General features: G+C 32.8%; 1 protein-coding gene across 1 annotated transcript; it reads left to right on the forward strand.

Annotated features, from left to right (window-relative positions):
- The first annotated feature begins 5820 nt into the window (after positions 1 to 5820).
- On the forward strand, positions 5821 to 11056 carry LOC127084722 (poly(A)-specific ribonuclease PARN). The gene is made up of 7 exons (XM_051025229.1): positions 5821 to 6217; positions 6555 to 6685; positions 7021 to 7346; positions 7528 to 7641; positions 8057 to 8183; positions 8266 to 8536; positions 9977 to 11056. Exons 1-7 carry the CDS (start codon positions 5853 to 5855, stop codon positions 10803 to 10805), a joined length of 2163 nt encoding a protein of 720 aa, XP_050881186.1. The 5' UTR covers positions 5821 to 5852; the 3' UTR covers positions 10806 to 11056.
- Positions 11057 to 12786: the final 1730 nt, after the last annotated feature.

The raw sequence follows: 12786 nt of genomic DNA on the forward strand, positions 1-12786 counted from the left end.
AATGTTGTAATGTATTTTATCATAAATATTTTATTCAAGAATACAATCACATAAAAAAAACTAGTTAATATATAATTAATGTATTATTTACCTTCGTCATTGTCTCATTTCTTTTCTTTCAAAATTGTAACAACCCAACATAATACACGTCTAGAATGGTATTATAGTGAACCGTTAAACTGATCCTGAGTACATACATTATATGAATGACATCTAAATATATGGATAACATTTGCCAAGATACAAAATACAATGTGTACATATAAAGGATGTCTGATACAATTCTACAAAAGATAAAGAGATGTAGCGGAAAACAAAAGTCAAAACAACAAGGTCTTCAAAGTCTTCATGCCTTTCCTTTACCTTTATCCTTACCCGATCCACTTGAAATATTGAACATGTAGTGAGATACAACTTATCTCAATGGAGTTCCCATATCTTATGGGTCTACTCGATCAAAGGTGCCTATTATTACTCATTAACCTAATATTATACTCGCATATCATGAGAACAAACTAAGAGGTTAAAACTCTTAAGTTCTCACAATGTGTGATCACGTAATCACCTATTACCCTACTCGTAATGGGCAAGCGTATAAGAGAGTGTCTGTCTTATTGATTACACAACACATGAAGATTAGCTTCTAGCTACATGGTCAATTAGATATGTTAAGGCAAGGCTAGTCTCATCAAGTAGAGTGAATTACTAAACCTTATCTATTATGAAGGGTTTTACGATGGGACCTACCCCTGGAGTTCTAGAAATACCCACCTTGGGGACTTACAAAACCTAATCATATCCTACTCTCGATCGGTACTAGGAATTATGATACTCATTGTCAGATTCTAACACGATCATATGTATTCGCACTTATCAAGTAATATCCATTAGGTAAGTCTATATACAAAAGAAAGGTTATCTGACATCCTTTCTCTGATTAATTTACTTTAAGGGATAGGTTCTTCACTTGCCAATTAATACTCTTTAGGTAAGCATACTCATACACAATCCTTTAACCGACTAAGGTTATCCGTAATTAATCAACTCCATTGGGAACATACACAACTATTCAACTTAACTAGGGTTTGCATACAGTTGTCTAATTTAATTATATTTCACACATTCGTTATCAACCAACTAGGGTTTCTTACTTTTATCTATTAACCAATTAAGGTTTAACTCATACACATGCTAACTCAATCACTGTTAATCATGAACAACACATTCAAACATGTTATCACATCACAAGTACAAGTCTTATTAGCACTCAAGTCACACGACAAGGACATACAAGTGAAGAGAGATAAGTTTGCAAGAGGTGTAACCGATTTCATAACCATTATTCATTTCATTTTTCAAATTCTCAAAGGTTTCAATCGATTGTTGTTTTAGTGCAATTGATTGCTCCTGCATCCTGTTTCAAAAATAATGCAAATTCAGGGGTGACAATCTAATGTTGTTCATAGTGCAATCTATTGCACCTACAAATCTTTTCAAAAATTCATCTTCTAACACCATTTTCAGCACACCAATTCACAATCAGTTCATTCCTAACATGTACTAGTATGTTATAAGGATTAAATTACAACTAAAATAGCACATGCAAGTTGTTAACATTTAATCACACTAAATTCATCACGCATTCAACAAACATAAAATATTCACATATCCTAAGCAAGGTTCTACCATTTCACACAAACCTAACATGAAATGGCTAAGAATTATCGCAGAGCAAAAAATAACCTGGAGCACTTATATGCTCGAGATGATAAGAGAGTCGCCACCAAATTTTATTTATTCCAGGAGAAAAAGAAAAATATCGATAAAACCCTTAAAAGAAAAAGAAATTGGTGATTGCAATCAAATTTGGTTTCGGGAGTCTATTATGCAAGGGTAAGATATTAGCATCCCTCACATCCGTTGTACTCAGCGGAAACCATTTAGTTAGATTTGTGAATAGAATGTTAGCTTACATTTTTTTTCTTCGGGTTATTGGAATATTGAAAAGGAAAAATAAAATGTCACAAAAAGGTTTTATAAAGGTGCTTGACAAGATTGTGGGTCTTACTTCTATGTATCCTCGGGTGCGACGAGGAATTGAAAGCCACATAGTTCTTTGTAAAAAACTACGTATTGGTTGGTTGATTTTATTGAATAAATGCTTATGTCGCATTCTAGCAGTTAAACATTGCTTTTATGCTCACAATTGGAGGTTTAAGAATTTGTTTGTATTGCAGTTGAACCGACTAAACATTGCTCTTTTATGAAAAGGTTTTGGATCACACGGGAAGAGAAAATGATTTGATGGGTTGAATGTTTTTGGGTGGCCGATGAGTGCTTGAACAGTAGGCTAATTACGAATATCATCCAAATATTCGGGATTAGAAGAGACATGTACGTCCAACCTAAACTTTTTTTATTTGAGTTATTTATGAAATTTGTGTGGTGAATCAAGTCACGTTTTTTCAACTGATGACTAGTATTCGCGGGGGAGGCTAAATATGGCCATCACACAAGTACCTAGGACTAAAGAGGACAATTATGTTCAACTAGACTTTTTCCTCCACGAAATAATAAACATGATTAAGTTATTTAATGTGTTTTGGAGCGGATGGGAAATACTCGGACGATAGGCTAATTACGACCATCATCCAAGCACTCGGGATTAAGAGGGACAAGTACGTCCAACTTAACCTTTCTCAAGTGCACAAACAATATACTTTCTTGCTCAAGCACGCAGGCAAGAGACTTCCTCTACTTTAAACAAATAGTTTAGTAGAAGTGGTAACCTCTATACTTAGATACACAATCAGAAGTATAACAGTTATGAAACAACCACAAAGGTTCTTAACCTCTTAAGATTTCTAAGATATACAAAAGATAAAAAATCTTAAGATCTTATGCAATAACAATTACAAATGAAAGCTCATAGGTATGCTAAATATATTGTATTGCGTTGTTTTTGTACACCTTCCTTCAAATCTTCAGCTTCCTTTTATAGAGGTAGAGAAAAAGTAGTTGAAGGATTTGAACATAAGAGCAAACTTAGTGAAAAAGCATGCCAAGAGAGACATTGGAGAATGTATCTAGTTAGAAGCATTGTCCACTGAATAATGAGTTATTCTCAAATCTTCAAACAATTCATCTCTAAAGGAATCAATAAAATCAAGGGGTAATTGCTACACACGAAGGCTTGGAGCATATTGGTGATATTGGAAGATTTAAGAAGCGTCAATCGAGTAAAGATTACAAAGAAGAGTTTGACATTATGTTGTATACAAGTCAAGATCCTGATAGAAGATTTATTTTTCTCAACATTATTGTGGATTGATGATTATATGAACTATTGCAAATATTTATCAAATAAAAATGAACAATGCAGGTTCCAATGGGAAACCATTGAAGAGTGCACGTAGGCAAAGTAGGACGAACGCCAAAACATTATAAATCTCAGTGTCATCTCTCTCCCATACCCTTGCATTTAATTTTAATATGATTTGCATGCTTAGGTATTTTAATTCTAGCATAGTTTATCGTTTATTCAATTGGCAGCGATTAGTTATGTAAGACTAGGTTTTGTTAGAATTGGTGCCTAATCGAACTGAATTGGTGATTAAATTCTGAGAAACAATTGATGTTAGAATCCATTGATATTGAATTGTTGTATAAACACACCTTGTGGAATATACAATTTAATCAGTTGAATACCCTATGTTTCATCATAAAACCATCTTTGGTATTTGTAGATTGATTAAGCGTTAACGTGGTCAAGTTTCAATAAAAGTATAATTTTCATATTTTTGTTCCAAATCTTCTATGCGCACTTTCGAAAAAGCTCTGATATTCTATTTTTGAAAAGCAGTTGTGAAAAACTCACATTTGATATAATGAAAAATCTCAAGAAAAAACTCTTGGGGACAAAGAGTAGGGCAAGTGGTTATGTCAAACCTGTATAAATTGTTAGTGCATTTCTCTTTTCCCTTATCTCTTTTTTTCTTCCTGTTTTTTATTTCTTTTTCGCTGGATTTCCTTATCTTCATCTCTTTGTTTTTCATTCTTTTAAACGTTGTGCTACTTATTCTCTATTTGGTTTATAAAATAAAGTTAAACGTTTTTATAAATCAAGAATTTTATAAATGGATATCATTTTTTCAACCTACATAATTCACCTTCTCTTATGTTTGGAGTAACTTGTCCAATAAAAACAAACTAATAAATAAAATAAAAATAAAAAAAGACAATATAAAAGTGTGAAAATTGTATCTTGAATGAACTACAATTACAGTATTGAAGCAAACCATAGGAAAAGATAAAAGAAAATACATTTTTAAAAACTAAAGTGAAAATAAAAGATGAACAATGAAGGAAAATGAAAGAGATATAAAAGAGTTAGTATACCTAAGACACAACTTGTTCAAATAGACTTCTCATTTGATGAAAAACTAAACGATTGATATTCTACTATTTCTCAAACCAAGTCGTCATCAAGGTAACATGATATATTGCATTATCCAAAATTTGAACAAAACAACAATAAAAAGGAAATAAGTTAAAACATATTAAATCATAAAGAGTGGATCAAATGCCACAAAATGCACTAATTCAATTAAAGATTCTCTAGGTTCCGACTTCATAAATCCATCCTATGTTGATTTAAACACTTAGACCTTTTATGACTTCTCTTAAGGGGTTGTGAATCGTCATAAGACTTTAGATAATCAACGTCCATGACCATTCGAACACTTTAGCTTTCTAGGCCTCGTACTTAAAGGGGACTATGGACCATCACAATTCATGACCATTTAAATACTTTAAACTTTTAGACATCATATTTGGGGTTTATAAACCTTAATTAATCTTTAGACGATTATTGATCATGACCATTCAAACACTTCAACCTTTTGAACCTTGTGCTTGGGAAGATATGGATCGTTATATATTCTCAACCAAGCTCGAGCTATCGATAACACACCATCAAATCCATCATGTTTGATTGAAGACATTAAAATTGTGGGTCATTCTTTAAAAAGATATGGGCTAGGCATTAAAATTGTAAAAAGACATAAACGACGTCGTTTTGACATTCACATTCGATTTACTATCATAGACATAATACTCTCTCGTAATGATGTACATGAGCCGATTTGGGTTAGGTTTGACCAAACTCAATACGCAATCCATATAGGACACTCCGCTTTGTGTGGGATAAAATAACCATCCACTACACAATGAGCCGGTTTGGACAAATCCATTAATTTTCGGATTGAATTGGGTTGGGTAGTGGGTTTCCCAAATAAATTTTTCTGTTTTATTAATATTAAATGACTAAATGGTGAGTCATCATATTTTTTCATAAAAATTATTCAATATTTTTATCTTCTTAAAAAAAAAATTAGATAACATGTTTTTACTATTTTTTAGCATCATAAAATAATAAATGATACATCAACTAATACAATTTATCATAAAATACTAACAACAAAAATTTACTTGACATAAAATCGTATTAGTATCAAAATAATCAAAGAGTAAAATATTCAAAATTACTTAAAGTCATAGTTCATTAAAATAATAAAGGTTAAAAAGATTAAAATTACAACAACTACATTAATATTCTAATTAAAATTATAAAATAAATATTCAATTATTAAGTCAATGAGATTTTTAAATTTGATATTATCTAAAAACCAATTTTTAATATATGTTTTAATTTTTAATCTATATCCACTAAATTACCCGGTCCAACCACTTTTATAATTTTTTTTAATGAATTTAACCCAACCCATATAAACCTCATTATCCCTATTTTAAACCCCGAACTAAGAATGCAATGCCATTAGCACATATAAACCATGAAGCCGCGAAAACTATATTCTCCGGCACTCTCACGTGCTCTATCACGTGCCATAACCTCTTCAACGGCCACAACCACACCGTCTCAATGCGGATCGGCGTTTCCCTTGAAGACGGTTACCGTTGCAAACTTTGAGCCGTCGTTAGCGGAGCTTCGGCACCATGTCCGGTCGTCAGACTTCGTGGCCATCGACCTCGAGATGACCGGCATAACTAGTTCTCCTTGGCGTGAGTCCTTGGAGTTTGACCGCTCCGACGTCAGGTATCTCAAGATCAGAGACTCCGCGAGCAGGTTCGCCGTCGTTCAGTTCGGCGTTTGTCCCTTCCGATGGGATTCATCCAACCAGTCATTTGTAGCTTATCCGTAAACTCTCTCCCTTTCTCTCTCTTTTTTGGTGAATGGATAATTAAGCATGTATCACTGACTCCTTTGAAAAAAGACCTACACATTTGTGATTAAGTTTAATTGAATTGATGATTTTATGTTGAAAATTGTAGCGAAGTGATATTAGATTGAAAAGCTATATAGATTGTTTGGTTTCAAGTTTCAAGTGTGCGTTAGGTTGAACTTAATATTATAGTTGTAAATACTGTACCTGCTGGAAGTGGTTTCATCTTACTCTTTTTCGTTTCCTTTCTTTTCTTTAATATGCAGTGAATTATCTGTTGCTGTTCTGATATAGAAACTTGCTCTTTCTTAGGTACAATTTCTATGTTTTTCCACGTCAGGAGCTTGATGGTTTCGGCCCATGTAATGAATTTCTCTGTCAGACTACTTCGATAAATTTCTTGGCTAAATACCAGTTTGATTTCAATGCATTCATACATGAAGGTTGCTTACTTTTCCTTCTATTTCGTGCTATTGTCTTTGTTATTTAGCTTTGCATTAAAAGGTCTTGGCCATTGTAACTCGTGGATTCTACACTTTTGGGTCTATTACTTGGATGCTTGAGTGGTGGTTCATTAGAAAATAAGTGATATAGGAAGAACTCTAGATAGATAACTGTCATGGTTATATACAAACCTGAAAGGCTCCGTTATCCTTATAGACAACTCTTAGAGTTATAAGAAATAAGAAATTAGAATAGAAATTTGGTTACCGCATAATTCCATTATAACTTTGACGATTTCTTTAGTTTGAGATTTTGCACCCTTGGATAATGTCAGGAATATCTTATTTGTCCAGAGAACAAGAAAGGGAAGCAATAAGGAGTTTGAATTCGATGCATGATAGTGAGTGCTCAGACATTTCTAAATTAAATGATGTCAGGGACCTACCATCTGTCAACATGGCAGACATTTTGTTCACTGAGCGAATGAAAAATAAGTTCAGTGAGTGGCGTGATGGATTATTAATGGAGCAAAGTCAATCAGACCAAATTCAAGGATCTCGAAAAGTCTTGAAACAACGATTTGAAGTGATTTTCTTTAAGACGCGTCCAGCTCTCAAGCTTGAAGGATTCACCTCACGTCAGCTTAAGTTAATTCAGTTGGTAATGTTGTTATAACTTGTCTCTATCTACTGTTGATATGTTCACATTTTGTCTCTCCTCTCGTATTTATATTGTGATATCATCATCTATTCACTTCTTTTGATTAAAGATATTATATATTGCACATGTACTAGAGTTTTACAATTGCTAAATTTTGTGGGATTATAATCTGAAATTTCAGGTCATCAAAAAACACTTCAAAGATCTTTCTTATATCAACGTGAACAATGCGGGTTCTAGTTCCCAACAAATAGTTGTATATACAGACTCGGAGGATGAACTAAACTTACTTCTGGTGATTAAATCTCAATATTATGTTTTTTCTCTTTTTAATTTGTGATGTGTAGCTCTACATTGTCAATGGGTTTTGGGAATCTAATAGTTTTTTTTGCACTTTTGTATTGATGGCGAAAGGGGTTAGCTGACTGAATCTTTTGACCACAACTAAAATGGAAAAATCTGAAATAATTTTATATTGGCCTTTATTGTTAATATAGAATTTTGAGATGGCTAAGCACTTCCTAGAAGCGAAGCTTAACGCTAATTTTAGTTATAAATGGACACAGTTATATCAAATGGTGATGCTTTTATGCTCTATTAGTGTAGGCAATCTCACATATAGTAAAGGCTGAACAAAGTGGTGAATTGAGATTTATTGACGCTACACCACCGTATCTATTTCTTGAAAAATGTTATTTAATCTCTTGTAGAAGGAGGTAAAAGAGGAAAATCACAGGGCCAAAAAGACGAAGATCCAAGCTGCAGTCGGATTTCGCCATGTTATTGATCTCCTTTCGTCAGAACAGAAGTTGATAGTTGGTCATAACTGTCTTCTAGGTATCATTGAAATTCTTAATCCTTAACTAGCTATATAATTTTGTGAGACAGTGAGATGATAATATATAATTCCATGATACAGATATTGCTCATGTGTACAACAAATTTATTGGTCCTCTTCCTGGGACTCCTGAAGAGTTTGTTGTCTCTATTAACAAGTGCTTTCCACATATTATTGACACCAAAGTACTCATGAACACTGATTATATACTCCAAGCAAGAATGAAAAAGTCCAGAAATTCACTGGGCTCTGCATTTTCTGTGTTTTGTCCACAAATTGCTGCAGGCTCCAAAAGCACTGAGCTAGTTTCACCATCCCATGTAAAAGTAGATGTTGAAGTTGATGATTCAAGGTTTGTCTCTTTTTATCTATGTATAGTAGTTATAAAAGATTTTGTTCTCGCCTTTGATTTCAAGACGATTTTTTCTTTTATATCGGAAGTGCATGCCAATTCAGTGATTTTAGAGTTTGTGACCATTGTTTTAAAAATCAAGAGTCTACGCAAGATTGAAGGGGGTTGAAAGATCGTAAGATCCCGCTAATGGTAATAGGGAAAAGATACACGTACATAAAAATCATCATAGATGAAGAAATAATCTTCAAATTACAACATTAAACAAAGTTCATAATCATATATTCATAAGCTCATAACCATAAAATTCTGTAAGTTAATAAATACAGAGGCACTGTTTGAAGCCAATAACATGAAAAATAACAGAAACAAGGAACTGGCACATCACATGAAAAAGAGGATTTGGCACAGCAACAATGGTGTCTCGTGGAAAACAGAGAAACACGCACAGTGGCAGTCGCTGGTAACATAGGCCGTGACCGCATCTCAGTGGCAGTTGCAGGCGAGCAAGAAGGGAAGTGTTTTGGGGGTAAACAAGGTGTGTCATGTGAGGAAGATGAAGAAAACTGAAATGTTGTTCTTTTATTTTTAATTTTAAAATATAAACTTGTTCTTTCTCTAAACCCGACCTGAGCACGCCAGCATTAAAAAAATTAGGTTTTTTTATTTGCCTCAGAACCCGGTCCAGATTGAGAAACTTTTCGCGGTAATCTTACTCGCGATTTCTGCAATCCTTCCAATAATTCCACCAATCCAAGAAGCTACGTTCTTAACAGCACCGTGCTACTCAGAAAAGCCCTTTCTGAATTGTATGATCAATTTGTGCGACTCCACTGTCATGCTTGCGATTCCACAAACACTGTTTGTGACATTGGAGTTTATGTTTCAAATATTAGTTATACAGTTTTCAACTGTTTTCATACATGACAGAGCTGTTTCCTTATTCATTTTGTCATTCTTTCTTTGTTTTTCTTTCTTAGTTTCTTTATAACTTACCTCAGTAATGTGAAGCTTATATATAGTGTTATCAAATATCCGCTATGGCGGATATACATGGCAATTTTTGGGCTCGTCACAATGGTAAATATCGGTCGATATTGCTGATTTTCTGCCATAATCTGCTATGATGGCACCGCAGAGCGTCCAATATGGCGAGATTTTGGCTCTCTGCCATGGACAACACTTATATACTTATATACATATATTATTCATTCTCCCTTTTCTTTAAATGTGTACAACGATGGATAACATTTTTATTCTTGTACAGAATATTTGTCTTCATAATTTGCATATAATTTGAGGTGTTTTGTTTAAAATTTTGACAAGTTTAAATAATTACTCATGTTTGTCTGCTTAAATTCAACTTTCCCTCTGTTCCCGGTGTTGTCTTAGCTTCCTCATTAGTATCTTTTTCATACCAATAAAAATGTGTGTTTGCAGATCGTCTAGCTGGAACCCTGGAGGCAAGCATGAGGCAGGATATGATGCTTTCATGACTGGATGCATCTTTGCCCAGTTATGCAGTGATTTAGGAGTTGATTTTAAACTCCATGAATCTTTAAAATTAGCTTCCAATGAGAAACTACAGAAATACATTAATCATCTATATCTTAGTTGGATGCATGGGGATATTATTGATCTAAGTACAGGTGATAAGGTTTCAAATTCTTCACCAAGCTATAGCCCCAAAAGACGCCACCCAAATATTTTGTTTGAGAACATAGTTATTATATGGGGATTTCCTTCTAACGTGAAATCAAGCGATGTACGAGAGTGTATATCTAAAGTTTTTGGTCTAACTTCTGTAGTTTCTGTATACCAAATGGATGCAACTGCAGTGTTCGTTCAGTTTAGCAAGACTGAACTAGTTTCCGACTTTCTTTTATTGAAGGAAAAATTAGAGAGAAGTAATGGTCCAATCTTGGTTTTGCATCCGTTGTCAAAACTTTTGGATGGTGGAAATACATGTGCTGCTAATTATGATACTTATAAAGAAATATGTGGTTCACCCTTGTCACAAGATTTATTTGCTGATCAGGCAAATGCAGTTACCATGATGCTGAAGACTAAGTTGATTGAATTTAAGGTAGCGTTGAGGAGTAAAGAACATGAAAATCCAAGTGTACAAGATAATGTAAATGATGTTGCCATGAATTTTGTAGAAAAAATCAAGCCAAACTCAATTGATCAGTTAAGTAATGTTCAATCTACTGGGCAAGCCTCCCCATTTGAGATTGAAGATTCGGGTGTCGCCGAAGCTAACTTGTGATTTCTGACTAATTATTGTGTACACTATCTGCATGAACATTTAGATTTGTTTGTGGTATAAAATATTAACAATATTGTTTTAGAAATTTGTATTCTATGACTATAAAGAAGTCATCCTTTTGAATTGGTTAAAATTAGGTATAGTATCTTTTGCCATAAGTTTTATTCAGTTGTAACAGATATATCAATTTGTCATAGACGAACCACTGATAAACAATAGGGAATTATAAGTAACATAGTCATTTATTGCTATTGCTCTAAGTTATTAATAGGATACTTCTCCAAATGTATTCTTACTTAAGAATTCATAGACATGAAACGAAAATGATTTTTGTTTTGCATAATGGTTTCATGAAGTCAATTTAAACTATATGTGATGAAGCCGCTGTCAATTAATATGCTTAGCATTTTATACTTGACGAGTTTTGATGAGGCCTCAGTCAATTTCTCTGCTTAGCATTTTCTACTAGTTATAAATCGTTTTCTCAAATGGATGGACTGAATTTTGACCCAAAAAAGAGATGGGTGAAGTTGGGAACTTGATATACATTTTTCAATTTCTATTTTATGAAGTAGAGAAGTCATACCTCTAAATACCTTTCCACCGAAATACATCGATTTCTAAGAAATATCATTTTCTCAATACGACTATGATGGCGTATCCAACACAATAAAAGAAAAGGGAAACTAGTTTTTATCAAATATTTAGGAAGAATAAGGGTTCGGTTGAATCATTTTTGTTTTTTACTTTTTAAAATATGTTATATAAAATTGTTTTAGAGAAGTGTTTTTAAGAAGAAAATTATTATAAAATTTGTTTGGTAACATAACTTTTCAAAACAGTTTTAGAAATGAAAAAGTAAAAATATTTATTTGATGAATTAATTTTTAGAAACCGTTTTAGAGATGGGAAAATAAAAAATCAATTTGATAAAAAAAATTAAAATTGTTTTACTAACTAATGTAAAATTAAAAATATTTTTATTATAATTAATAATTAAATATTTAGAAATCATATTTAAATATACAAATGTACAATTTTATTACTAAATAAAGTCGAGATATAAATTTCTTATAATAAAATATAATAGAATCTCTTTTTAGAGTCGAGTTATAAATTTATTTATACAAAATATTTTGTTATCTATAACACATATAAATATCAGAAGGATAAATATCAAACAAAATAAACATAAGTATTCATAACCACCAAAAACGTATAAGTTGCTTATAAGAAAATCTAAAAGATCATGCTCTTCTTTTTCAAAATAGTGACTTTTGTTAGAACAAGATTTGGTTCTGCATCTATACATTGAGTTTTGATGATAACAATGTTGTATTTGTCTTAGAACAATTTTGGTATCCTAGTGGTTTGTTATTGTCTACCTTTAACAACCAGTTCTGATTCTGATCATATGATATGCAACATCATCAATTTCTAAACTTTGCGTTCCAAATCCGCTTATGCGCTTACAATTAGAAGTTCTGAAAGATGTCAATATTGACGTTGCAATGTTCTTTCTGTTTCTATGTTATTTTATCCATCAGAAGCTTATGAGGAGACACTATGTTGCTGTTGTAATATTCTCTCAATTCTTGCTTCTGGACATGACTCTGATCATCAAACTTCTGAAGAATGGCAAGCTTCTGAAGTTGTGTTATGTAACTGAAGATTCTGAAGATCTTAAGACAGACGATTGAAGTTATCAAGGTTCTGACTGAGGATTCTGAAGATTTTGAAGATTCTGAAGATTTTGAAGATTCTGAAGATACTAAAGACCTCAAGCCAGACTACTGACGCTTTCAAGGTTCTGACCCAAGGTTCTGAAGTTTCTGAATCCAACTCTATACTTCTTTACTTCATTGTCCAATCATATTTTATCAGAAGCCAATGAATCTGAAGATAAGATCAAAATGGGAACGTGATCAAATAGTACATGGTACAAATCAAACAACCTTTCCACTATCCGATTTCGTAAGCA

The sequence above is a fragment of the Lathyrus oleraceus genome, chromosome 5 (assembly GCF_024323335.1).
Source record: "Lathyrus oleraceus cultivar Zhongwan6 chromosome 5, CAAS_Psat_ZW6_1.0, whole genome shotgun sequence".
Classification (NCBI taxonomy): domain Eukaryota; kingdom Viridiplantae; phylum Streptophyta; class Magnoliopsida; order Fabales; family Fabaceae; genus Lathyrus; species Lathyrus oleraceus.

What these genes read in the sequence shown, in the direction of transcription:
- LOC127084722 (XM_051025229.1), top strand. Translation starts at nt 5,853, where the DNA reads ATGAAGCCGCGAAAACTATATTCTCCGGCACTCTCACGTGCTCTATCA. An exon ending in CAATGCATTCATACATGAAG is followed by an intron (nt 6,686 to 7,020) that starts GTTGCTTACTTT and finishes GGATAATGTCAG; the next exon opens with GAATATCTTATTTGTCCAGA. An exon ending in GTTGAAGTTGATGATTCAAG is followed by an intron (nt 8,537 to 9,976) that starts GTTTGTCTCTTT and finishes GTGTGTTTGCAG; the next exon opens with ATCGTCTAGCTGGAACCCTG.